Source organism: Zeugodacus cucurbitae, chromosome 2 (assembly GCF_028554725.1).
Source record: "Zeugodacus cucurbitae isolate PBARC_wt_2022May chromosome 2, idZeuCucr1.2, whole genome shotgun sequence".
NCBI classification, from domain to species: Eukaryota; Metazoa; Arthropoda; class Insecta; order Diptera; family Tephritidae; genus Zeugodacus; species Zeugodacus cucurbitae.
The window spans coordinates 30,884,128-30,911,760 of record NC_071667.1 but is presented as its reverse complement, the minus strand read 5'-3'; the positions used below and the strand labels follow the sequence as shown (position 1 = coordinate 30,911,760).

The 27,633-nt window shown below is 36.0% G+C and overlaps 2 protein-coding genes across 13 annotated transcripts in view; both read left to right on the top strand.

Moving 5' to 3' along the window:
* LOC105215715 (tight junction protein ZO-1) overlaps positions 1 to 18,333 on the top strand; it is a 54,898-nt gene extending 36,565 nt beyond the window's left edge. For 6 of the 12 annotated variants that reach the window (XM_054236154.1, XM_011189767.3, XM_011189770.3 and 3 more), the window contains 11 exons: positions 2,744 to 4,291; positions 4,519 to 5,107; positions 8,180 to 8,413; positions 8,684 to 9,255; positions 9,438 to 9,592; positions 9,657 to 9,756; positions 10,865 to 11,075; positions 11,138 to 11,411; positions 12,630 to 12,759; positions 14,235 to 16,417; positions 17,439 to 18,333. In XM_054236154.1, the coding sequence (XP_054092129.1) occupies positions 2,744 to 4,291; positions 4,519 to 5,107; positions 8,180 to 8,413; positions 8,684 to 9,255; positions 9,438 to 9,592; positions 9,657 to 9,756; positions 10,865 to 11,075; positions 11,138 to 11,411; positions 12,630 to 12,759; positions 14,235 to 16,417; positions 17,439 to 17,662 (6,220 nt within the window). In that variant the 3' untranslated portion in view covers positions 17,663 to 18,333. Of the gene's footprint in view, positions 1 to 2,743; positions 4,292 to 4,518; positions 5,108 to 8,179; positions 8,414 to 8,683; positions 9,256 to 9,437; positions 9,593 to 9,656; positions 9,757 to 10,864; positions 11,076 to 11,137; positions 11,412 to 12,629; positions 12,764 to 14,234; positions 16,418 to 17,438 lie in introns of those variants that run through there. The other 6 variants (XM_011189769.3, XM_011189774.3, XM_011189775.3 and 3 more) reach the window with 4 other exon arrangements.
* A 2,578-nt stretch (positions 18,334 to 20,911) lies between these two features.
* LOC105215718 (armadillo-like helical domain-containing protein 3) lies at positions 20,912 to 23,967 on the top strand. The gene is made up of 7 exons (XM_011189778.3): positions 20,912 to 21,307; positions 21,383 to 21,556; positions 21,609 to 21,888; positions 22,119 to 22,493; positions 22,560 to 23,013; positions 23,076 to 23,202; positions 23,451 to 23,967. Exons 1-7 carry the CDS (start codon positions 21,052 to 21,054, stop codon positions 23,840 to 23,842), a joined length of 2,058 nt encoding a protein of 685 aa, XP_011188080.1. The 5' UTR covers positions 20,912 to 21,051; the 3' UTR covers positions 23,843 to 23,967.
* Positions 23,968 to 27,633: the final 3,666 nt, after the last annotated feature.

Below are 27,633 nucleotides of genomic sequence, written 5' to 3'. Positions count from 1 at the left end.
ACTATGAATGCATACTAGTGCTCTTAAAATTATTCGATTAACCTGGAAACCGATTATTCGAATATCCGGTTTATAACCGTTCGTACGAATATTAACCGGTTAGTACTATGTTACGACCATTCGAATAGTCGTTCTACTACGATTATTCGAATAGTTGCTCCGCTGCGAGCATTTGAATAAATGAAAATTGTTTGAAATCCAAGCAGCCTTTGATTTTTGTTTATTTTTATTTGTGAAAATGTCAATTGTGCGCATTTTTCATGAGTCTCACATTTTTCAATAAACATAGAAATTTAATGAACTTTCACAATTCGAATAGTCGACAACGAACGGTTAACCGAATAGTCGGAAATGAGCGGCTAATCGAATAGTCGACAACTTACGACTACCCGAATGGTGCAAACCGAATATTATTATTCGAATAATGTCCTATTCGGTTAATTCGGTTAATCGATTAATCGAATACCAAGAGTAATAAGTAGATTCAATACCTTAATAATTCATGAAAAAGGTTTAACGTGATTTTTTTCCAAAACACATACAAATTTTCCATTAGCGGTAGTTGGGTTTGTCTTATTAAATATTACAATATGTTTAATATATTATCCAAAAATTGCAAATCGATCAGAGTACCTTTGAAAGTTGCGCCCATCAGGCCACGTCAGTTTGAATGTAAAGCTTTAAACGTGTTTATTTCAAAAATTAATTTTGAGTTGTGCTGTGTACGACGAGAGCTTTTTTTTAGACATGTCATGAGGTACAAATTATATTATACATATAGGTTTGTTCAAAAAATAACTTGCGGTTTTGAAAAAAAATATATAGTTATTCACTTGTCTACATTAATTATGTCGCCTTTAAAATAGTTCCGAGTCGATATATGCACTTATATGAGCGCTTCTTCCAATTGTCGAAACACTTCTCAAACTCGATTTGCTTTCAACTCTTTCGCGAATATTTCTCATCATTCCAAAATATTCGAAAAAGTTTTACTATCAAAAATGTCTCCTTTCCTCCACGAAAATAATATAATACCAACCCATCAATTCGGGTTTCGTGCAAAACATGGCACAGTAGAGCAAGTGAATAGAATTACAAACGAAATCAGGAAAGCATTCGAGCACAGAGAGTACTGTTCAGCTATTTTTCTCGATGTAGCTCAGGCGTTCGATAAGGTCTGGCATGAAGGCCTTTTATGAAAAATCAAAAACGTTTTACCTTACGAATTGCATAAAACATTGGAGTCATATTTAAGAAATAGGAAATTTACGGTTAAAGTAGCAGATTTTATATCCGAAGAACGAGCAATAAGGGCCGGTGTACCTCAGGGCAGTGTATTAGGCCCCACCCTGTACATAATATATACAGCAGACCTTCCAATAGCTAACAACGTATTGACATCCACTTTTGCGGATGACACAGCCATAGTAAGCCGAAACAAATGCCCCATTAGAGCATCAAGAGTATTAGAGGAGCACTTAACTTGTGTCGAAGAATGGCTAGCCAACTGGCGTATAAAAATTAATGAGCAAAAATGCAAGCATGTTACATTTTCTCTAAGGCCAGAAACATGTCGGACAATTAAAATAAACAATGTATTAGTACCCCAAGCGAATGAAGTAACTTATCTTGGGATTCACCTGGATCGAAGGCTTACGTGGCGGAAACATATAGCGAGTAAAGTAACTTGCATGAAGTTAAGAGCAGCAAATTTAAATTGGCTTCTAAACAAAAATTCTAAACTTAGCCTAGACAACAAAGTCCTGTTATACAATGCAATCATAAAACCGATTTGGATGTATGGTATTCAACTGTGGGGTACGACCTGTGCAACCAACATTGATATAATTCAGAGATTCCAATCTAAAATGCTTAGAACAATAACGGGTTCACCATGGTACATGCGTAATGAAAATATCCATAAGGATCTTGATATTCCTATGGTAAAGAAGGAAATAGAGGACAGCAGAAAGAAATATATTTCTAAACTTCATGAACATCCAAACCCATTGGCAAACGCCTTGGTACATTCCAATCAAACTCGTTTAAAAAGAAGAGATCTACCTGCCTACTAAAGAGCAGCGTTCTGCCAAAAAGCTCAAACACATTCTTGAGCTTACTTAGTTGTAAATAGATTTAAGATTTTAATACTTATTGTTACGCTTTAAACAAAGCAGATTCAATAAATAAAGAAATATTGAAAAAAAAAAAAAAAAAAAATTTCTCATCATCGAAATTCCTCACCTCTTTGGAGGTGTATACAATTTGTGAATGCCCCGATGTGTAGGATTTCTTAATTTTAGAAAGCATGACCCTTAATAATTCCATTCCATTAAAAAAAATATTTAAAAATTTGAAGTATTATATGCAAAGCTTTCATACTTGAATTGATATAAATTAAACGATGATGAACTAAATTTATTAAAACTGGATATAAACTGTCAATACTTTTGCTAGTAATTTTTTTTTGTAAATCTTTTTTATGAGAATAAGACTTGGTCAATGATTAAATATTTTGAGAAAATTACTTCATTAGTTTTACTTTCCACAACTAAAGTTTCCAGAACTCATTAGTGTCTGCTCATAACGCCTAGGGCGATAATTTGATTTGCCTACCTTAGCTTTATTTTATTTTAAAAACTTTTATTTACAAACATGTAAACATTCGTAGATATGTAAATACGTGTTTTCTCATATGCATATATGTGTGTTTAACGTTTTTGTATCATAATTTTATCTATAGAGTTAACGATCGCATAATATCGGTGAATGGTGTGTCGTTGGAGAATGTAGAATATGCGACTGCTGTACAAGTCTTAAGGGATAGCGGAAACACCGTGGCGCTTGTGGTTAAACGACGAGTGCCTATAAGTGCCATTGCACAGAATCATCATTCCCATAGCATGAGCTCGGTAGGAATGGCTGCGTCGAATGTAAATGGCGCACAAATTCCCCCAGCGAGTTCAATACCGAACACCATGAGTCAATCGAATTCCACGAATACTGCATTTGTGCAAAACAATACAGCGCAACCCATCAAAGTTACACTCTCCAAAGGTAATAAAAAAGAGGACTATGGCATTGTGCTTGGCTGCCGATTATTCATCAAGGAAATTTCAACGAAAGCGCGCGACCAATTAACGGCCAATGGCTACTCACTACAGGAAGGTGATGTAATTACAAGAATACATAACACAAATTGTGGAGATACAATGAATTTAAAAGAGGCCAAAAAAATCATCGATGGCTGTAAGGAGCGCCTAAACTTGGTGGTTCTACGCGATATTACGAATCAGGCTGTAACAGCAATGACCAATCAACTAAATAACTCAGCAACACAATCGAATTTATATGTCAGTCACCAAGCACAGATTTCCAATTGCAGTAATAATTTGGATGATCCATATTTGGGAGGAGCGAATTACTCATCACAGAATTTATATGTTCAACCGCCGACGCGTTCGATGATGAATGGCGTAACGAATGGACTAAATGATGAAAAAAGTAACCTAACGCCGCGAGGCCGTTCACGTGGTCCCATCATGGATGGTGTTTCACTTTCACAGCTTGACCGCCCTGTAACCCCTCCAAATGGTAATCGTACACGAACCGATGAGCCGCCACGACCACCACCTCCACGTGGCAGCGGTAATGGCAGCACAGAGGACTTTTATGGTACACGTCGGCAAATTTTCGAGTCAGAACAATTGTCACATCCGAGGCAATCGTCAGAGCCACGATTTATATCGTTCCAAAAAGAGGGGAGTGTGGGAATACGACTGACGGGTGGAAACGAATCTGGAATATTTGTAACTGCCGTTCAACCTGGTTCCCCAGCCTCTTTGCAGGGACTTGCTCCTGGCGATAAGATACTGAAAGTTAACGATATGGACATGCATGGTGTAACTCGTGAAGAGGCAGTTCTTTTTCTGCTCAGCTTGCAAGATCGTATCGATTTAATTGTTCAATTTTGTAAGGAAGAATATGATGAAGTGGTGACGAACCAACGTGGAGATTCTTTCCACATTAAAACCCACTTTCACTGTGACAATCCATCGAAAGGTGAAATGCCCTTCAAAGCAGGAGATGTTTTTCGTGTAATCGATACACTACACAATGGTGTTGTTGGCTCATGGCAAGTGCTGAAAATAGGTAGAGGGCACCAAGAGATGCAACGCGGTGTTATACCCAATAAATCGCGAGCTGAAGAGTTGGCAACTGCACAATTTAATGCAAATAAGAAGGAAATGAATTCAAATGAATCTCGAGGAAATTTCTTTAGAAGAAGAAGGTACATTTCATTTATTTTTAACAAATTTATTTACTGCTAATATTCGATATTGTATATTTCGAATGGAAGTTTTACGTACATTATTAAATTATGGTCCCTATTGTGAGTTGAATTCAATGCGGATTCAATACGGATATAATGTCGAGTCAAACTCATAATAGGGGTCTGTGTATAAATACTCATAAAAGTTAATGTTATGTATCTTAATATTTACTTATACATATCAGGTCTACTCATCGACGTTCTAAGAGCCTTTCTAGAGAAAATTGGGATGATGTCGTTTTCGCTGACAGCATATCAAAGTTCCCTGCATATGAACGAGTTGTTTTACGTCATCCCGGATTCGTTCGACCGTTGGTACTTTTCGGTCCAATATCTGATTTGGCACGTGAAAAACTTGCTAAAGATTTTGCCGACAAATTTTCTGTACCTCTACAAGATGACGATAAATCGAATTCCAAATGTCGAATAGTGCGGTTGTCTAATATACGAGATATAATGGATCGCGGCAAGCACGCACTACTGGACATAACTCCAAACGCGGTCGATCGCCTAAACTATGCGCAATTCTATCCAATTGTTATATTCTTGAAAACGGACAGTAAACATGTCATAAAACAATTGCGCCATGGATTACCGAAGTCGGCACACAAAAGCTCGAAGAAATTGCTGGAACAATGCCAAAAACTCGAACGTATTTGGTCGCATATATTCAGCACCCAGATTGTATTGAATGATGAGGAATCGTGGTATCGAAAGCTACGCGACGCAATTGATCTACAACAAAGTGGGGCGGTGTGGATGTCTGAGTCAAAGGTAAGAAAATCTTTGGAAGTAATTTACCATATTTTAATCAATTTCGTAAAATTATTTAATGTAGTGTTATTTTAAATAATTTATTTACATGAATATAGATACAGATATAGCAATCAATGATATTAGTTTGACACATACATATCTACCTAATTTCTCAAATATTAAAGAATTACAAATAGATTTTTGAGTTACAAAGAAATGATTCAATATAGCGTTTGCATAATAAATTTTAATGTCTGGTATATTGTAAAATATGACTATCTTACTAATAATTTAATAGTAGATCTTTATACGTCCGTTATTATTTACTATATAATATAATAATTATAAATGTTACGTTAACGAATCTTTATAATTGGTGTTTCGGAGAAACGTACTTACAAGTCCATCAGTGTCTATCTCCTTGGTTACATTTTCGGTGGAAAATGGTTTTGGGAAATATGCTTACTAACAATTAAATGCAGATTCTTGAATCGATTGATTAATTAGCCAAAACGATACAAATGTGATGGTAAATGCTGAAGAGCCTTTGCACTATAAAAGAGTAAAAAACGAAAAAGCGATAATGTTAATAACGAGCATGTTTCCACTGAACAAAATTATTAGAGAAAGTGCAAGATTTTGATCGCAAGAATATAAAATATTGTTGCTCAGATGGATGGTTGCATTTACTCTGCCTGGTTTGAGCACATCCTATACATACATGGATCCAGCAATGGAAACACACAAATTATAGGACTATTTTTATAATAGCGTATTATTAAAGCCATAATCAATAATTTGATAGAACATATGTAGTATAATTAATGCATTATCTATTTTAACTGGTTGAGGTAACTATTAATTTTCTAACAATCCAAATATTTTTCGCATCCCCTCCGTAACTCCATAGTTCCCAGAATCTCCAAATGAAATGATATTCCCTCCACATATCGCACCACCATGTAACTTTCCCTGTTGTCGTCCTACATCATCTTCAGTACCCCGTTATTCCATTAACCGTCGGAATTCCTTCTCGCTATTAACGAACGAAAGATCTCTAACACCACCACGTCCGCCGCCATTAAGCCACGAAATAAATTATAGTTCCATTCCCAATACGCCAGCTGCTGGTAAGCTAAAACAGCAACATTGCTTTTACAAAGTTGTACCAATTATAAAGCCATCCTTATCTATGCCTGGTGGGTTAGCCACAAAGTATTCCGGTGTGCACCACTCGAATGACGCGAATAATGCATCCCTCGATAAAGTAACATCACAGTACCACAGCTCCCAACCAAATTTACTAAGCCTGTCCGGTGAACAAAATCGCGAAAGCGCTATAAGTCAGGATAGTATGTCAATAGAAAATATAACCTCCGCTATTAACGGTCTCTCAATGATCAATAGCTGTGATGGTAGCCTAAATAACACCAGAAGCAGTGGATCCATTTACACGGCCTCTTCGCGAAATATTGGACGCACGCCACACACAGTCGAACCGCGTACCACGGCCTACTACTACAATGAACTTTTACAAAAACCAGCTATATTTGACTCCAAATTAAATTTACTAAACGACACATTGAAAGAGGGGAACCACACACATGAATATTTCAATAGCAAAACCACCGATCAGTCTAACTCGATGCCAAGATCAGCGGAATCTGTGCCCTTAACAGCCGTCGACGCAAGCGCCATGAATAACAATGATGCGTTGGCATTGCAAACTGGCATATACAACTCCCATTTGAGTGTGAGCAACAAACAAAACAACAAACCGACTGATACACCGACCAATGCACCTATAGTCAACAGTAACGCTAGAAGCGCGAAAAATGATTGCAACGGTAATTTTGAGGCGTCCATGCCACTAACAGTGCACCCTTCAACAAATTCAGCCAAAATCATTTTAAATAATAATAATCGAGCTGCTGCGCAAGTAGAAGGGCATGTAGTCCCAACACCGGCTGCTAGAAATTTTTCGACATTAAATCCCCCTTCCGCTTCCTCAATTAAGAATTCATCGCCACCTAGCATGCATTACCATCACTTCAACAAGAATAGCTACTACGCAAACAACAAATTACGCAGCATTTCTGCTGAATCAAATAACTTTGGCAGTAGCAATGAACGCATGGCATGAGATTCTATATTAAATAATTTGAATTGAAGTACCTGCACGTTTGGGTGAATGGTGCAATCCACCATTATGTTTCAAGTATATACTACATATACATGCATATGTACATCTCAAATGCAACTCGAATTTCCCGTGTGCAATTGCTTCTTTTCAACTGTATGCAGATTTAAGCTGTGTTTTGCATGTTTTTGAGAGCGTCAAACAGTTTTCCATGGCATGTATTATTATGTACATACATCTATATTTTATTAGCTCATATCCATGTCTTGTATAATAATATGATTGCGTTTAGAAAACATTAACAAATTGTGGTATTATATAGCAGTTAATAACGCTTGTATTTTTAATCATTACAATATTTAAGTGCATTATATGTAGTTAAGTTAAGCTATTACATTTGTTCAACGTACATACATACATATATAAACATAATTACTTATATGCTTACATAAATACCCACCTATACATATATCTATCACACTGTTGCTAACTAAATGTTTATGTATTTTTATTTCATTTTTCCTATGTTAATGAAACTCATTGCGACAAATATCATCATGGTCATTCCCCGCTTTATTAATCCCGTACTATTGAATTCATCCCAATTAATATGAAATGTACCTTATTTCTTTATCACTTAATCGTATTGTCCTTTATCCGGCTTGTGTCCAACTTATTCAATTTTATTTGTTTGGACGTTCTTCGCTCGACAATTCACGCATATATACATAATTTATATATGTTATTAATTTAATTTCGTTCCTCTTTGTAATGGAAATTTTCGTTTTCGTTTTTGTTTTTTTGTTAACTCTCACAACGTTAATTGCTACTTATGAACATTTATTGTTTCGTTTTCGTTTCAAATTTCGACTTTTCTTTCGCCTTTTGGTAATTAAAAATTATTGATCAAATCAATCATATTTTCCTTGTCATTAACGAAATGTCCTTAGCCTATTGAATCCCTGTCCGATGATTTCCTCTTCCCCATGACCACCTCCCGTTTATCGTATGCATCGAGTCCGGAATCCGATTTGGAATTAAGTCCGGGACCGTCGACATCATTGTCTCTTGGCAATTTGCCGCAATTGGTCAAATCGAGCTCAGATCCATCAATTGCCACTAATCAGGATAACTTGGATAGGGATAGAGATACAGTTGGTGATGGACTACCACCTCCATATACGGTAAGAGGCACACACCTACATACATTTTCACTCATCCTTATACATACATACAAACATACATTGATGTATTGATAATATATTTTGCTAACAATTCAAATGCGTGACGATATTTAAGTCTATTTATTCGTACATCCTTCATTCGAATATTACGATGTACTGAAATATGACTTAAAAAGTAGAGATTGCATTTGTCAAAATTATTACAAATAAAATATTTAACAAATCGTTGCTAATTGTGTTAAAAATCTACATCATCATAACCCACTTAAGGTACCTTACGAACATGCCGTTAATGCGCCAACGAACCGTCGACAAACCATTGATGCCAATAAGTATGAGACATATGCAACACGATCAAGCATGATTGGCGCCAGCGGTGGAGTGTCCGATCCTTCAGCAATACCTTCGACACGCCCACAATCGTTATATGGAATACATGCGCCCGATCTGCCACCGCGTATCGATCGTCAATCAAAACCTGGTCTCGGTGAGATACCTCCACCCTCCAGGACTAATAGTTCGGGCGGAACATTAGGCCGATCAGCTCAGGAGCGTCTCTTCGGCAAAGCGATTGTTAGCGACGATGTGCAAGCTGAATACATATCTCGAAATGTCAACGACTCAATCGATCGCCAACACTCTTCTTTAGAGCGACAAGCACTTCTTAATGCAGCCATATCTGGGCAACAAAGTATTGGCCAGAAAGCTACACAGCCAAACGCCAGTTCGTACGACAGTATGTCCAGTTATGATTCATATAATGCTTCACAATTAACTGTACAAAATCTAGGCAGGCTTGGACCAAATGCTCCCGATGATCTTAAGTCAGTGCCAAATGCAAAGTAAGTACATTTGCCGCTTATTTTATTAATTATATTGTATTATAAAGTATATAATCCCATGCAATTTTGGTTAAATATTTATAATATGATATTTTTAATTTTTAATACACAATGGGACTAATGATGTCTCCTTTACCTACCTTCTCTACCAACTAACCAATATAAATAACTTTTTTTTTAAGTCGACCGCTACCACCAGTTGGAGTGAGTTCTCAAGGCCCGGACTATGCCCGTACCAACCATGATCATCGAAGTTTTCAAGGTTCCAATGATCTTAATCGCCAAAGTAGTCCAGCCAGAGCTACTTATCATGAAGGCAGTACAGCTAGAAATATCGGTAATTTCTGTTAGATTTTGTTAGTTGTAAAATAAGTTAAATTGTATTTAATTTTTTTTATCAGATTCTCGTAGCGGACAATTGCAAAGGCCCTCTAATTTGGGGCTTGAGAATAGTCCACGAAAACCGATAGTTGAAACAAAAACCGACTATGGAAAATATAGGTATGTAAAAAATGAAAAAATGTTTATGTGAATTATCATTGTATACCGCGAGTATAATATTAGGTGGAACAAGTGTTTTCTGGAAATATATAATTGGGTTTATTATTATAATATTATTATTGGAGGAAATTAGTATACTCAAAAATACGCTTGATGAGAATTGTATTACATTTATTATACCCGCGGTATTACTAATTAAATTACTGCTGTTTCAATGAGTAATTGGTGTATTTTATTTATTTTCTTTAAAAACATATACAAACTGCATGACAACAAATCAAAATCAAATGTGTAACTATGCAAACTAAAATTTGTGAATGTGTAAATATTTTATTACATAAATTGCTTTTTATGTGTATACATACATACATATGTTCCTGCTCACTTATTTCGAAATAACTTCGATGAAACTGTGTAGAAGATATCATTTACGTTTACATCCAATACACTTGCATTATCGACATCCAGCCATGGCTTATAAAACAACAATGTTGGCTAGCAAATCCGTTTTGTGCTCACCTACATGTATTACCTTAGCGCCTAATTTCACTGAGAAAATCGGCTCAAATACAATTCTAGAACGACAAAAATATCATATTAGTGAAAATATATCGATTTACGATACTCTTGTTTGAATAGAAATAAAGCCTAGTTGCGGAACTTCTTGTAACGATGATTAATTTATTTTATCCTTCCATATACCATTCAATTTGCCATTTACCCAATTGTTGTTGAAACTGATTTATCGTTAAAGAAATATGCCAAGCATGTATGTATTGTATAATTGTTAAAGTCTCTGCGACTTTAGATTTATGCATTGCATGCATGCAGATGAAACCGTATAATTTTAATATAACTGCACACATTTGTATACACATAATTTTTAATCTCATTTTACGTCATTATATTTTACCTGCGCAGTACATATACATATTGTCTCAACACCTTTTTATGTTATTTATGTGTTTGTTTTCCCACATCATTTAATATATTATCTTTTTCGTCCACTATTCACCCGATTTTGTTATCATCACTTGTCCGCGTCTTAATTTTTGATAACGTCACTATGAATTGTGAATGTATCTCGTATGCAAACATTTTGCAATAGCCGCAATAATTCCGTAACACAAGCTGATTACAACAAATTGCCGAAGAACCCACATATAATTGTACCGACACCGAATATAAATAGCAATAGCAGTAATGGTCCATCAACGAATGGTACTGGTCCATTTAAACCAGTTCCCCCACCCAAGCCGAAAAACTACCGCCCGCCAATGCAAGGAGGTAACAGTACTGGCGGACAGTGGGAAAATGTGGTAAGTCCAAAAATAGTTTTTAATCAAATATGATTTTATGCTAAACAAATATTTATCGGCAGGAATCGAGCTCTCCGCGTTCACCGAATGGATTTTTCTATCCACCTATGGCAGCATCCCATCATCATTACTCACAGCAAACACCTGGTTCACCAGGCCACGGTAATAATACTAACAATAACATGCAGCCAACATATAGCAGCGCTGGTAATTACGCCCAACAGTCACAATACCCTCCACCACCAGTCAATGGGTATGTTGGTAACCACCACTACAACGGCGGCAGTGGTACAGGACCTTATATTGCACCACATCGTGGCATGCCAGCACCAATTGGTAAGTTAAATGTTATATTTATGGGAATTATGTCGGCATTTTATGTTATGTATTTATTTGTATTGCAAAGTCATTTGGACATAATTACACTGAACAAGTAAGGAAAGGCTATAATCGGGTGCAACCGAACATTTTATACTCTCGCAATTTATTGCTATATTCTTATTAAGATCACACACAATTTGACCCATATATTCGGCAAAAAGTCCAATAGAAAAACGAAAATCATAGTATGATAGGCTGAGTATAGAAGGGCTGAGATAATTCATGAACCAATTTCTCTAATTTTCACCACCAAGGAAAACTATATCTAAGACTAAAAGCTCACTTAATTTGGCTAAGATATTTAACATATTAACCGATTTATAAGCTATTAAGTCCATCGTATTTTTGACAATCTTATAATTAGCTATATGAGAGCTAGGGAAAGTTATGATCCGACTTTAACCATTTCTGGTACAGAGACATACTATTAGAAGAAAACGATTTCCTCTGAATTAAATTGAGATATCTGAGAGATTTACCGATATTTTCGGTGAAAAATTACCATAAGGCACTGAGTTCTTCATATTCGATATCCGGGCATTTGTGTAAAGTTTTATTTCACTATCTTCATTGGTACCTTATATATATCTTATAAAGTGAAGGATTCAGATGAACTTTAAAACTGAGTTATATGTTAGTTAAGTTATCCGTTGCACGGACGTACGGACTGACAGACATTCGAATTTTGACCCCTCTCGTCACCCTGATCATTTTGTTATATATAACTATATCTAACTCGTTTAGTTTTATGACTTACAAACAACCGTTGTGTGAACTCTCTTAGCAACTTTTGATGCGAGAGTATAAAAATTAATTAAGAAGTAGCCACTCGTGTGTAAATAGAAAGATAATATATCGCAGAAGCGGCGGAATAACTTTTTAAATAATATATTACATATATTAGGGAGCACGATAGACGCTTCATACTTTTCAACCATTCTTTTACTGTATTCAACAAAAATAATATATGATCATTAGGCAATCATATAGTTTTGCTTAGCTTAGCTTTGACTGGCTAAAATTTCTCCAGGTCTTCTCTAGTGATACGAACAGTTCTGCTACATACATACATCTATGTATAAGACCACTTCTCCATCCATATATTCAGTTGAAACAAATAAAATGAATCAAAATGACAGTCATAATAATTAAAATGTAATTGCATTTTTTAAGGTAACATACCTTCACATAACCCTGAACGAAACCCACTGGATCTGGCCGGCAGTCGAGAGCAACGTGGCTCAGCATTTGAGTTGTATCGCAAACCTCAAATCGGTACAACAGGACACCATCACAATATGAGGTAAGTGGAACACAAAACTTGTACTTTTATAAATTATACATACACATAAAAATATTGAAACAATTCTTAGGAAGGGTAAAAGTAGATTTATTGCTGTGAACAATATGTTCATCCAAAGTTCAGCAATTTGTTTATCTTTTCTATTATGTGTACCCCTGCTTTTCAAGATGTGTGTTAACGAAAAATGTTTTTATTTTTGTTTATAAACAAAATACAATTGTTATTTATCCCGGTTAATCCAAATCCAAATTTATTATGTGCTTTTAATTTTTGAGTTGTCGGAAAAAGCAAACCCTTCTTCAATATCGCACCATGGTAAACTAATTAAATTTAATGGGATATCTCCTTTATTTTGCAAAACCAAAGAAATAGAAATAATAAATGAAAATAAAACATTTTTCGGGATAGCATATTTAATTCAATATACATATTACATATTAAACTCTCAGAAAAGAAAAATATGCATTGCTTATTCCCTAAATTAACTTTTTCTTAGCATTTGTTATTGATTAATTTTTAATTGCCTTATGAAATGAGGTTGTGGGTTATTATGCATTCACATAGTTAATAGTTGACATCTACTTCTACATAAGAATAAGTTTACATACATACTATATTAATACGTGGTACAAAAACTAACCCATAAATAACATTTACGAGATCCATTTACTCCCTCTTAGAATATCTATACTTGTATTTAAATAATTTTTTGGTGAAAGTTATATGTGAAAATAACTTCGATTGGTATTGCAAAATAAACGAGTTGGACTTTTAGAACAAATATAATTAAATATATGCCGGTGTATTCGCCCATGAAAATATATTCATACGAAAAAGCTATAATAGATATGTTAAAGGCAGCACATATACGTTGAGAAAGAATTAAACCGATCTTAGAAATTCGTAGAATATATTAATAGTATTTCTGAAGCATTGGAGATTTTCAATAGTTTTTATTATGTAAGACATTTCACAATTCGAAACAAGAATTTTATATGTTTTACGTCTTTAGTTTATTCATTACAGTAATTATTACTATTATTTGTGTCATATGGCAAGTTTATTTCCTGTCAGCAAAGCGCAGAATTGCATTTAGCCTTTTGTTTTGCACAAAAAGACCCAATGCATAGAGACTCCTGAAGGGGTGCAACGGTCTCAAATTACCAAAAAATTACCGCAAAAAGTTGCGAAAATATACGTATAATAAACTCAATCGAAATTTATGAAAACGCATACATTTCCGAAAACACAGTGTATGCTTTAATTTCACTACGATTTAGTTAATTTATATAATCATTTCTCTTTGTATGAATGTACAATAGTCCAAATCTAACGGTGTCTAAATAAAAACATTTCTAAATTAAATTAAATTATGTTAGCAGATTCTTATTTACGTGTATGTATACAACCGGTGCGAATACCTTTTCCTCTTGAATTCAATTCTCACTTTTCGATTCACTCAATAACATCTTTAGCGAAATGGCACCGTATGAAGAAAGGTTTGAGGGTTGTTACTCGATGTCACCACCACCCCCACCGCCAGGTCATCCAAGCTCACGTTCAATGTCCAGTTACTCAAATCAAATAGCTCCACCACAACTGCCGCCGAATCATGATTCCGATTATTACATTTATCAAATGCGCCCTGAGTATTCGCAAATGCCTCAACAGTGTTATGTAGAAAATTGTATGCCTCCACCATTGCCACCGCATAAAGTGAAGAAGAAATCAGTATTGAAGAGTCCTTTAGTGGCTATTAAAAACGCTTTTATTAAAACTACAAAGCCTCTGAGGCGTATGAACAGCATGGTAGAACCAGAACAGAAACCTAAGTCATCGATTAAACGACAGCATTCAATGCTAGAACGTGGTATGCAAAGACCTTATTATCCAGATGAATATCCCACATATCCAGCAGGATTTGAGGATCGGTATTACCATGGGCCGCGGAGAAGTGGCATGCCTTCCAATAACATGATGCCGCGAGAACAGTATTTCACCCAACAATACGATGGTCAATACCATTACGATTTAGTAAATAGTACATATCAAAATTTAGAAAGTGAAGATATATATGGAAATATGGGTACGGTTCCCCGAATGCACAGAGGCTTGAGAGGAAAGTATGAAACTTCCGGGCATGAAGATTTATATGCAAATAGAGCTTTCATTGATTTGGAGCGCCGGCAAGCAGAGGCAATGGCAGCTGCTAATCGAAATGGTCGTAAGATAATACGACGGCATAGTACAACAACCGCCGACCGTATGGGTAGTAAAAGACCAACTGTTGGCCCATCCAATGGGTCAGACTATAACCAGGGCGTATATCAAAGTAAAGTGGATGTTTATAATCCCCAAAATCAACGTAGAGCCCCGAATTCTGAAGTAATGGCACGGAGACATTTTTATAGTGCCACCACGAATGAAATTGTAGAACCCACTTATGAATACCACAGAGAGCTAACACGCGACATTCGACGAAATCAACCGAACGAATTTAAAAAAGAGACTCATGAACGTATAAACAAAGAAAAACAAAATATGGAGCAAGGCTGCAGTTCACGTAGTAGTAGTCAATCAGAGCGTGATGAAAAATCCGACCGGGAATCAATTTACCAAAGTAGACGCGAAGTCAAAGACAGCGCATTGAAAACACGTGCCCAATTAAGAGAACAAATTTACCAAACTCGTCGGGAAGCATTAGACAGCATGGCTGAGCCAATATATGTTTCCAGAAAGAAGGACACTGTTCGGCCAGAACCTATATATGAAACAAAGGAGGAAAGTATTTTGCAATCACATGAAAATGAGACTGATGAGAAGAAAGAAGAAAAAACAGATTGCAACAATTTCGAACCAGATCAGAGGAATGAATCTTTAAGTCGATCAGACCTACAGAAATCTTCAGACACTGTCATCGAAAACACAGTAATACAGTCGCACGATCCTCCTACAGCTAAAGCGCCTATTGTGAAAAGTGAGGATGTTGATGATGATTTAGATGGCTCAGATAACGACGAAGCAACATTGGCTCAACTGCCCAACAACGAATTAAAAGAAAGTGATGCAGTAATGAAAACTTTAACCAACGAGTCACGTGAACTCTCGGACGAAGTATTTGAAACATTGAATTTAGTAACTTCGCCTTTAGTTGTAGAGGGGCCACCAATTAAAGCTTTAGAGCCACCACAGCCTACTAAATGTGTGAGCACACGTCCACCGCGAGCACCATTTCACATTTCAAATATCTTAAAACGTACTGGGCCTCCACCGACCGCCGCTATATCAGATAGCCGTACATCTCTAGAAACACAGTACACATCGCAAGCTAGTTTACCTGTAGGTCCACCAAAAGCAAGTAGTACACCTTATACGAGTAATATGTCGTTACCGATCGCCGGCCCTGTGCCTACAACTGCACCGCCGGTTGCAACCACAGCAGCGACAGGAGCATTTCCCATCATCCCACGTGAACCCACCACCACACGTGGCATCTTTGATTCGAATGGCGGAACACTAGCAGACGCTGTTTGGAATGTTTCCCTGCAGATACCACCAGGCGCCATCCCAACTGGCGTGCGGCAAGAAATATACTTCACAGTCAGTGACCCAAGGTTGGGAGAGGCCGTTGGTGGACCACCACTGGATATGGAAAACGGTTTGTTTCATCACATAGCTACATAAATACGTTACAATACTTTTAGGTGTAATAAAAAATAACCAAAATTCACTGTTCGTTTGCGACACAACCTATTTTATTTGGTATTGCTTCTTGCATAGCTCTCGCACAACTTCGCATTACAACACTTTGCTGCATGCATTTGGCAATAATTAATTGTAGACAGTTGACGTTATGTATATTTACATATATGTATATATAGAATGGTTTAATCATTAACAACATTAATACTAGCAACACAACAATTAATAATTACACAAATTACATTGGGAAAATGGAATGCATGTAAAAGCCATTTCTTCCGTAGGTGGCAACTATGAAAATTAATAACAATATTCAAAAAAAAATATATATATATATGATATTCTATTATTTTCAGTTATTAGTTATTTGCTTCAAATATAAATACTAACAAAAGTTATAAAAGTAATTTGTCAAGTGTTAGTTAAATTTGAACTCAGGCAATTGGCGCAATATCTGTTCAATTTTCTGTAAAATTTGCAATCTGCATGGATATAGCACTTTTAGCGAATATGTAACCTCTTTTGTTTACGTTTTATACTGTTGACTTTCTTAAATATTTCTAATATATACTAACTACTAACGCACATTTACACCACTGAACTGTTTTCTTGTATACACGAGTACTTACATTATTTGTAAATCTATTTATATTCATATGTATGTAGATATGAACTTTTTACGAAGTGCAACAACAATAAAAAACGAAGTACCTACGTTTGTAGTCAACTACACATAATAATATTTTTCTATAGTGAGATTTAATTTTATAAAAAAGCTCACACCAAAAAATTATAATCTTTGTGTACATTTTTGTAAAATGTTCACAAATTATAAAGTATGTACTTCGTATACAATTGATGTTGTTATCGTAAAACAAAAGCCACATATTTGTATAGCAAACTGTATGAAATCAAGTTTTAACAGTGCAAACTGTAAGAAATAAATAAAGTATGACTAATTTCATATTTATTCACAGGTGAAACCATGTTGTCTCCCTTAGTAATGTGTGGTCCACAAGGACTTGAATTTCTGGTGCCAGTAACACTTAACATTCCACATTGTGCGGGCAGAACAGCATCCTTGGGTTTGGCGTTGAAGGCGACGGACAGCGAGAAAAATTTACATACCGAGTGGGACAATATTGACTTACCAAGCAACGCAGCTGCTCATACAGTCTCAGTGAAAGTTGATCATTTCTAGGATATCAAATTTTATAATTAATTTAATATATTCGTAGACGTTAATATAATATTTATCAATAAGAGTCATATTGAAATTAATCCACCAATAATTTGTAACCGCCAATATTATATATAATTAGTAATCACAGAAAAAAAAAAAAAAATTATATTATATATAATTAGTAATCACAGAAAACGTAGTTTGTTTGTAAATAAAAAAACAATATTTTTATAAAGAAATATTAATTAACTAGAATATAGTGCACAACGATTAAAACCATGTATACACCTAAATATAATATGCATAAATTTGTTAAGTCCTTAAAAGAGCATCAATATCTGTGCCTTTAAATAGGTATTTTAACATATTCAAATATTCAAAGATTTCATTAAATAGGTTTAAGACCGTAATTGTGTATAGTTATTCAATCGATTACATTACTATAAAGTATAATCTGTCAATAATAAGAATATAATAGGCATGACATTATATCGTCATTCAAATTTAATAAACTTCCATTGGCATTACTCCGGTAGTCAATGCTGTATTCCAAAATATATACATATATACGTATGTACATAAGTATATGCTTTTAAAGAATTTCATTAATATTTACACAATTATTACATATTTACATACTTATTTAACGGTTTACATATTTGAAAATAAATACAAAAAATCTTATAAAAGTTTTACTTAATAAAATCAATTGGTAGGTATTTGAATTTTCTTTGTAGCTGTGAAGCTTATATCGCAACACAGACAACAGCCGCTGATATGTTTTAAGCGGTTAATGAAGTCATGACCAATGCGCATAGTTTCGTGAGAGGGTACTTAATGGCAGCCATCTTGTCCAAAACTGGTACAGTGGTTGAGAAGCCCGAAGCAGCTGATAGAGTAAATCTACAAACCATCGCATAAAACTTTGAACTATTCATCAAGGATGTAAACGCTCTTCATGGCTCAAGTAATAACCCGTACAGTTGTCAGCTTCATCTTCTGAGACACCTAGAGCGAATTGTCAATATTTTTTTATTATGTTGATATATGTACATGCATCTGAAGTACTATAATTTTCGGCTATATGCATTGCTTACCTTTTCTGTAGCAGCCGCTAAGATTAGACGTGTTTTTATGAGCTTGCCGATTTTCGTTTGTGAGAGGCATATGTACACTTCGTTGCTTGTTCGTGAATTCTCGGCCAAAAGCAATGCTGTAATGAAGTCTCAACGTCCATATTCGCCAGACATGACTCAGTGTGACTTTTTCTTATTTCCAGAATTAAAGAGAACTTTAAAGTGCCGTCGTTTTACAAGCATACGAAAAATCGTTGAGAGAGCTAAAGTCTATGCCAAAAATCGAGTTTGTGAAGTGTTTCGACGATTGGAAGAAGCTCTGGCATAAGCGTTATTTAAATGCCGACAACATCGCATTTCAATAAATATTTGTAGCGAATCAATAAATATTTGTTTCAAAACACGAAAATTACCGTTATTTTTTTACACACTCGTACATATCAGTTTTAACCTGGACAGAGCGTACCCTGCCAGTAAACTCTACAGTAACTTTAGGAATACTTATTGGGTTCTATACTTAAGGAAGCTCCGTTCAGCTATATCCAGCCCCCTTCCTGGGCCTGGTGTTCTTCGGAAATCAGATCTTCAAATTGAATTTTTTAGTAAGGCCCCTAGAAGTAACCCAAGCGATGACTGGGCTTTACAAGGTAGGATTTGCTTCATATGAGCCTGAGATGCGGAAGGTCAAATAGTCTTCGAGGAGTCTGTCAGGAATCCATGAGATTTAGGCCCTTAGAAATGAGCCTGAAGATTGGTCTTTGACCAGTGAGAACCCACTAATGCTAATTTTGAATGCTTCTTTCCCAAGAAACCAATCAACGGGAAAGACATCTTTGGAGGATTTCAGGAATGTGGTGCCGCCTTCTCAGACATTTTGGATGAACATCACTTAACCGGCCTGTGTAACTCGTTTAAACCTTCCAAGTCCCCGGGATCGCTAGGGTATTTTTTTATCCAATTAGCTTATGGACGTTCTGGAACACTACGTAATTTCGATTGCATTCCCGATAATCTGGACCATACTATTGGTAAACCTAACGAATTGGCAGGAATTGATAATATATATATATATATATGTATATATATTTGGCGTAGGAACCACTTTAAGCGATTATAGCCGAATCCACCAGAGCGCGCTACTCATTCTCACTCATACTCACTCAGTCCAAAGTAGCACCTGTTGACAAGAGTGATTCTGCGTTGGATTTCGATGCTGACATTGTTGGTGTTGTTAATGGGGGATGGGGGTCATAGAAGTTCACGCAAGTGAGGAAAGTTTTTGATTGCCATTCACTTGGGAGTGGAGAAACGATTCTCTTGCATATGACTCAAGCAGCTCACGACTTCGGGTTTTAGACCAAGTATCCTTTGGGTAGCCAACAGACAACCGTTTGAAGACGAGCTAAAGTAAGAAGGCGAAGCACGCTTCTGCGGTTGTGCATAGGGTTTGGAACCCACCACATAAAAAAATCCCCAACTATAGACCAAACAAAGCCTCGGAAGAGAAGAATTGACATTAGTCGACTTAAAAAAATATGTGAAATATTCTAAGCGCTTTGTCGAAACGTGAGAGTGTTTTTGATCCATTGCCAGTAGCACTTTTGGCACCGTAAAGGACCAGGGTTCACAGCTTTCCAAGTGGGATCCTTCGCGTCATCACGTACAAAGATCAGTCTTTTAACTTAATTTAACTCAAATATTGCATCTTGTTAGATCTTTTCGAACGATCACTCGAACACAAAGATTCGGGTAGTTTTGTCAATTCGTTAAGAAACTCATAGAAACTTTAACAGATATATCTGGTATTGTGGTAATTAACGTGTGAATTAAACAATAACTGACTTGCCTGATAGTGACACCGCACTTTGGTAATACTTTATTACGTTAATATTAATTTTTCTGTAAACACAACTTATCTATACTAGGAAGCTTGTCCATATTTAATAAAAAATAAAACACCAAAGTTTTAGAGCATAATAATTAAACGATTTGTTAATGAACACTCTATAAGTCATTTTCTTATGTATGTTTAATTAAAATTATTTAATAGTTTTATTTATAATATTTAACAATGCAAAGCAAATAACTTTTTTATCATCATATAGTTTATATTAATTTTAGAACCGTGATGTAGTGATTTTAGGTACTTATTTTTTCGATTATTTAACACAAAAATACTGCAATGAAACCCTGTAATTTAAACAGCTGATAGTTAACAAAATCTACAAATATTATACAGTGGATAAATATCTAAGATTTTTATAAATAATATAAGAAGGCGAGGATCCTTCGGGTAGTAAAAGTGCACACAAACACATCTGCAGTATAGAAATGACGTCCCGTAAACGTAGTGGAAGTGGATCCTCAAAGCGTCCCAAAGAGAAAGTTGTTTACATTTATGAATTGTTTTTCCGTGGAGAAGATCCAACAACCGAAAGTACTGAATTCTGGAATGAATTTTTTTTGTTGCAACCCAATGTAGAATCACTTGAAGCTGAAGTAACTAAGCTAACATGCGAGCAGTTCTTGGTAGTTAGCAAAAATCTGAATTTAATATTTCAGAAAAGCATTGACATATTAGAAACAGGTCGGCAACAAGTATACCATATTTAACAATTGTTATTAACCGAAAATATATGTCCTAATTCAATTTGCGTTCTAGATCATCCAAAGCGATTGTTTAATAGTCTTCAAACACTCAGTTCACTTTTTTATGCAATATTCAAAAAAGCATCAACAGATTCTTCATTTAATTATTTAAATGAAATATTTGGCAACGAACAAATGGATAAAAGCATGAGACAGTTTATGAACAACTGTAACCAAATACTATTAGGTGAGATAATAATATTTGTAAATTTGCCATATTTGTTAACGTTTCATTTTAGGCGAAGTAGCTGAGAGTGCACGATTCATGTGCTTGAAACTACTACTAGTAATTGTGACGGGCACTGACAATGTAAGTCAAAATATACTGCTAGAGTACTTGACAACGTATACACTTTTTGAAGACTTTGTGCGCTTATTGAGTGATCCTTCATTGCGGGCACAACATGGCCACGACGTTGTTATTTTGTTGACTGTATTGGTTAACTATAGAAAACATGAAGCGGCTAATCCTTATGTGGTGCAGTTATCTATACTGGCTGACGAAATGGCACTAAACGGGTATAATTGAAATTTTAATTCAAAGATTGATACGACTACAAATCAGTGCGCATTTGAAGAAGAGTTTTTAAAACTTCCTTCCGTGTCTATTTGCACAATTGCAAGTGTTGCTTTGAAAGGTCACCTATATACACTGTCATCCTTTTTTTTTTTCAAATATACACTGATTTGTATGTTTATATTTATTTAAATAATATGATTTTAATTCATGACTTGTTAATTTTTTTAAGCTATGGTCAGATGATATCACAATCTCTGATCGACTTTTGTCGTCAGTACATGCAGAGTTTATCGAATGTTCAATCTTCATCTTGGTTTTCATCATTATCAAACATTGTGGGAAATATGTTTGTGTCAGACGAAGGCTGTGAACGTGTACAACAAATCAAAGCTAACAATGGACTTTTACTAGCTCTATACGAAGCGGTACATCTTAATCGTAATTTCATTACAACATTAGCTCACACACAAGCCGAATCGAGTGCTCCGCCATCTCCTAGTAATACTTTAAATTTAGCGGAACCCGTGCCTGATTTGGCAACTGCTCCGATAATAGACATGACGCAATATCCTACTAATTTACTAGTTGCCGTTTTTCAATACTGGTAAGCATTTAGTTTTGGCTAATAATAAGAATTTTTCTCAATAAATAATTTCCAATTTTAATATAGTTCTATTGTAATGCAAGATAACAAAAATGAATCCAGTGTCGCCAATCTTAAGCTTTGTTTCCTTATTTTAACTTGCATATCAGAGGATCAATATGCAAATTCAATGATGCATGATAGCAATCTCACATTTAAAGTCATGTTACATCGTGCTCAAATGCGTCATCGCAAGTTAAATATTGATCGGGTGGGCAAATCTCAACCATTGGCAGCCACTTTACTTGATCTACTAGTTGAATTCATCGTTTCACATTTAATGAAGAAATTTCCAATGGAATTATATTTGCTTTGCGTCGGCGTTATTCATCGAATACTTTGCTATCAAAAACGTTGCAGAGTTCGCTTGAATTATCCATGGAAGGAGTTGTGGTCGGCGTTAATTGGATTACTTCGCTTTCTTGTCAATCAGGAGCAAACACTTGTGAAGAAATGCAATATATTTTATTTATCAGTTCAGGTAATTGTGTTATTTATTTCCACTAATGGGATTTGTATAAATTTTATATTTTCTTTTCACAGGTGGTAAATATTTTTAACTTATTTATTACATATGGAGATACTTTCTTGGCTACAACGAATAGCTACGATGAACTGTACTACGAGTTAAATAGAGAAGAGAAAGTGTTTTCAGAAATACACGCAATGGGTAAGTGTTTAAAATTTATAATTGATCAATCTCCTTTGTGCCACTCATAAATGTCACACTGAATTAAATTGACTTAACACTTGTTAACTCGCAAAGCTGCTACTTCTACTCATTCTGTTCGTACATTCGGAGTCTATAGCATGCACATTTATGCTATCTAGGCATTACAGATTTTGTGCAATTTGTATACTTTTTATTGATTGTAGCTAAACATAATTTCAAACATTCTGTTTTTTTTTTCTGTAAAGTCTTACGTTACACTACAATGGCAGATTGTGAATATAAAGATGACGTCATAAAACTATTGAATGCGCTCGTTAACATATTGGCCATAGTAAAGCATTTTCAAAATAAAATAAAAGAGTGGTTGGCGGAACAAGGCCTCTCTACGCCAACTGAAGACCAAATTCTAGATGTGGTACGTAAGAACTACGATCTCACGCTTAAACTACAAGATTCGCTTGATCAGTACGAACGATATGCGGAAGCACCACGACATAGTGCATTCTTTAAAATAATGGTTCGAGATGTGGTGATCGACACTCGTAAACACATATACGACTATGTGAAGGAGGCAATTTCCATTATACCAGACCATGATGTTATACTATCAACAAACTTATCTGTTACAGGCACATAAGTTAAGTAAATATTCTTTCATATTCCTTTATATTTGGAAAAGTTGATACTGTAATATGCTTCAATTTTTTATAATGCAATTTGTCCTGAATAAACAAATATTATATTATTATGACGTATTAAAAATCAATTTGCTTTTCATTTCAAAATTATTTGTACAACTAGTACCTATATAAAAAAAAGAATTATCAATATTTCGTGTGTATCTTCAACATGTTAGAGTTTCAAATAAATTATATTTATGAATTGGGAGATATCATTTTGAATTTTATATTTGTAATATGTATCTTAAATCACTATAAATATACTAGCTGTAGTAATTTGTAGTAATAAATGTGTGAATCTCAGATACTCTGTTTCAAAAAAGTGTCTACTTGTACACTTGTACTAAGAGGTACCTGTATCAATTTTCCTCAATAAATCTAAATTTTTACTCAAGGTATTGCAAACGGACGAACATAAAGACAGACAGAAGTCAGGAACCCAACTCGTGTTGCCATACTGAACATGTTTATATTAATAAATAACTCTATATCTATATCATCTATGAAAAAATGAAGCGACTTAACGAAGGTTTCAAGACCGGAGCATCCTCATGTAGAGACCAAGGTGGTAATCTTGATTACTACTACTGGGATTATGGAGGGAACACTTCTCCGACCTGCTGAATGGCAGTGAGAGTACAACACCAGGAGATGGCGAACCCGATCCCACAATCGATGACGATGGAACAGATGTTCCATTACCCGACCATGAAGAAATCCGAATAGCAATTACCCGCTTGAAGAACAACAAAGCAGCGGGGGCCGATAGATTACCGGCAGAGCTATTCAAATACGGCGGCGAAGAACTGATAAGGTGCATGCATCAGCATCTTTGCAAAATATGGTCGGAAGAAAGCATGCCTGACGATTGGAATCTCAGTATGCTCTGCCCAATCCATAAAAAGGGAGATCCCACAATCTGCGCCAATTACCATGGGATTAGCCTCCTAAATATCGCATACAAGGTTCTATCGAGCGTGCTGTGTGAAAGACTAAAGCCCACCGTCAACAAACTGATTAGACCTTATCAGTGTGGCTTTAGACCTGGAAAATCGACAACTAACCAGATATTCACCATGCGCCAAATCTTGGAGAAGACCCGTGAAAAGAGGATCGACACACTCCACCTTTTTGTCGATTTTAAAGCAGCTTTCGACAGCACGAAAAGGAGCTGCCTTTATGCCGCGATGTCTGAATTTGGTATCCCCCCGAATTAATACGGCTGTGTAAGTTGACGTTGAGCAACACCAAAAGCTCCGTCATGATTGGGAAGGACCTCTCCGAGCCGTTCGATAACAAACGAGGTTTCAGACAAGGTGACTCACTATCGTGCGATTTCTTTAACCTGATGCTGGAAAAAATTATAAGAGCTGCAGAGCTAAATAGAGAAGGTACAATCTTCTACAAGAGTGTACAGCTCCTGGCGTACGCCGATGATATTGATATCATCGGAAGCAACAACCGCGCCGTTTGTTCTGCTTTTTCCCGCATGGATAAGGAGGCGAAGCGAATGGGTCTGAAGCAGAGAACTGCAAAAATCACTATTTTCTTCATTTACTCATACGCGAACTTTTTCATTCAACTCAACTCAAAAATCAACTCAATTTGCCGAACACATCATTCTTTCGATTTTGAGTCCTCGGTTCAAAATTTCTCACTCAATTCAACTCACTGAACAAAAGTCAGCGTTCAATAAAATGAGCCTGTGTTGACGAAAGCATCATTCGGTTCAATTTGAGTTGATCGATTATGAGTAAACAATTAGCGACAAGACGACACGATGTGAGCGTTACGACTGCATGTACAGTAACAATTTCTATGCAGTTTGTTGTTGTAGCTTGTCTTGTTCTTCTTCTCACATTTCATCTGTGCAGAAAAAGTGCCGCTTGCTGCGCGCATGAGTAAAATCATACAAGTTGATTTTTGCGAGTTGAGTGTTGTTCTTGTTCAAAACAATGATTATTGAACCGAATGAGCAAGCGCCCGAAATCATTATATTGAACACGAGCCGAACAAACTCGGAGTGAAACAAAAAATCGCACACACACGAGTGAATTTAAAATCAACAACGAAAATGTGAGCGCAGGCAAGTTTGATCGGCTGATCCGAACAGTGTGATTATTCGGCTGTTGAGCGCGTACGAATGTTTTCCATTCAGCAAATGCCGTTCTCTGGTCTGAAGGTGAAAGAGGACAAGACGAAATATCTCCTGTCATCAAGCAAACAGTCGACGCATTCGCGTCCTGGCTCCCACGTCACTGTTGACAGTCATAACTTCGAGGTCGTAGATAATTTCGTATACCTGGGAACCAGCATCAACAACACGAACAATGTCAGCCTCGAAATCCAGCGCAGAATAACTCTTGCCAACAGGTGGTACTTTGGACTGAGTAGGCAATTGAACTCTCGACGAACCAAAATCAAGCTCTACAAGTCGCTTATCATTCCCGCCCTGCTTTATGGTGCAGAAGCTTGGACGATGTCAACATCAGATGAGACGACACTAGGAGTTTTCGAGAGGAAAATTTTGCGCAAGATTTATGGCCCTCAGAACATTGGCAACGGCGAATACCGCAGACGATGGAACGATGAGCTGTACGAGTTATACGACGACATTGACATAGTTCAGCGAATAAAAAGACAGCGGCTACGCTGGCTAGGTCATGTTGTCCGAATGGACGAAAACACTCCAGCCCTGAAAGTGTTCGATGCAGTACCTGCCGGAGGAAGCCGAGGAAGGAGAAGGCCTCCACTCCGTTGGAGGGACCAGGTGGAGAGCGACCTGGTTACACTTGGGATCTCCAACTGGCGCCGAACTGCAAAGGAGAGAGAGAGGTGGCGCACTATCGTCGATTCGGCTATAACCGGATAAACGGTTGCAACGCCAATTACATACATACATACATACAAAGGCAATTTGGGACTATGGAGCTCAACTGTGGGGTTGCTCAAGTCAGAAGTGTATTGCATGCATTCAGCGCTTCCAAAATAAGGTACTAAGAAGTATAGTTAATGCTATGCTATGCTATGTTAGATCTGCTGACCTTCACCGTAGTAAACGAAATAACCAAACTTGCAAAGACTCACGAAATAAGGCTTATAGAGTATGTAAATGAAGATGCATCCAGACTCATCGGTACAGCTGAACGAGAAAACCGACTGAAACGTAAGAGGCCTTCAGACTTAGCAAGGCAACTGTAGCAAATGAATTTCTCTAACATTTAGCTCTTAATAATTATTTTAAACTTATTAGAATTGAATTGTTGTTAGTATTTAATCATTGTATACTAGGTACAATTGTATTAAAAAAATAAAAAAAATAAGTTGACACTGTTGCTTAATCCTTACATATTCTTATGCTTATGAGTTCATACAACCTACGGGCGTTTAGATATGATTAAGGCTTATCTGAAAAAAAAAAACACACGAGAGACAGGAAACAAATTGAATAGTAGAAAAGCCTCAAGCTGAACTTATTTTCAATTTTATTATTATTTTTATCAACATATCTACAGCACGAAGAAACTTCCAAAATCAAAACAGGTCAGTTATACCTAAGAGATCTCAATCTGTATACTACAACAAAATACAAGCGCATTTGACAAGCTTCTTTAAGGTAAAGAGAAAATACAAATTGTATTATACATTTGTGGTAATTACATAGCATATGTACACATGTACATACATACATATACATATAATATGTACTAGTGCTCTTAACTAATGATTAACATGAAAATCGATTATT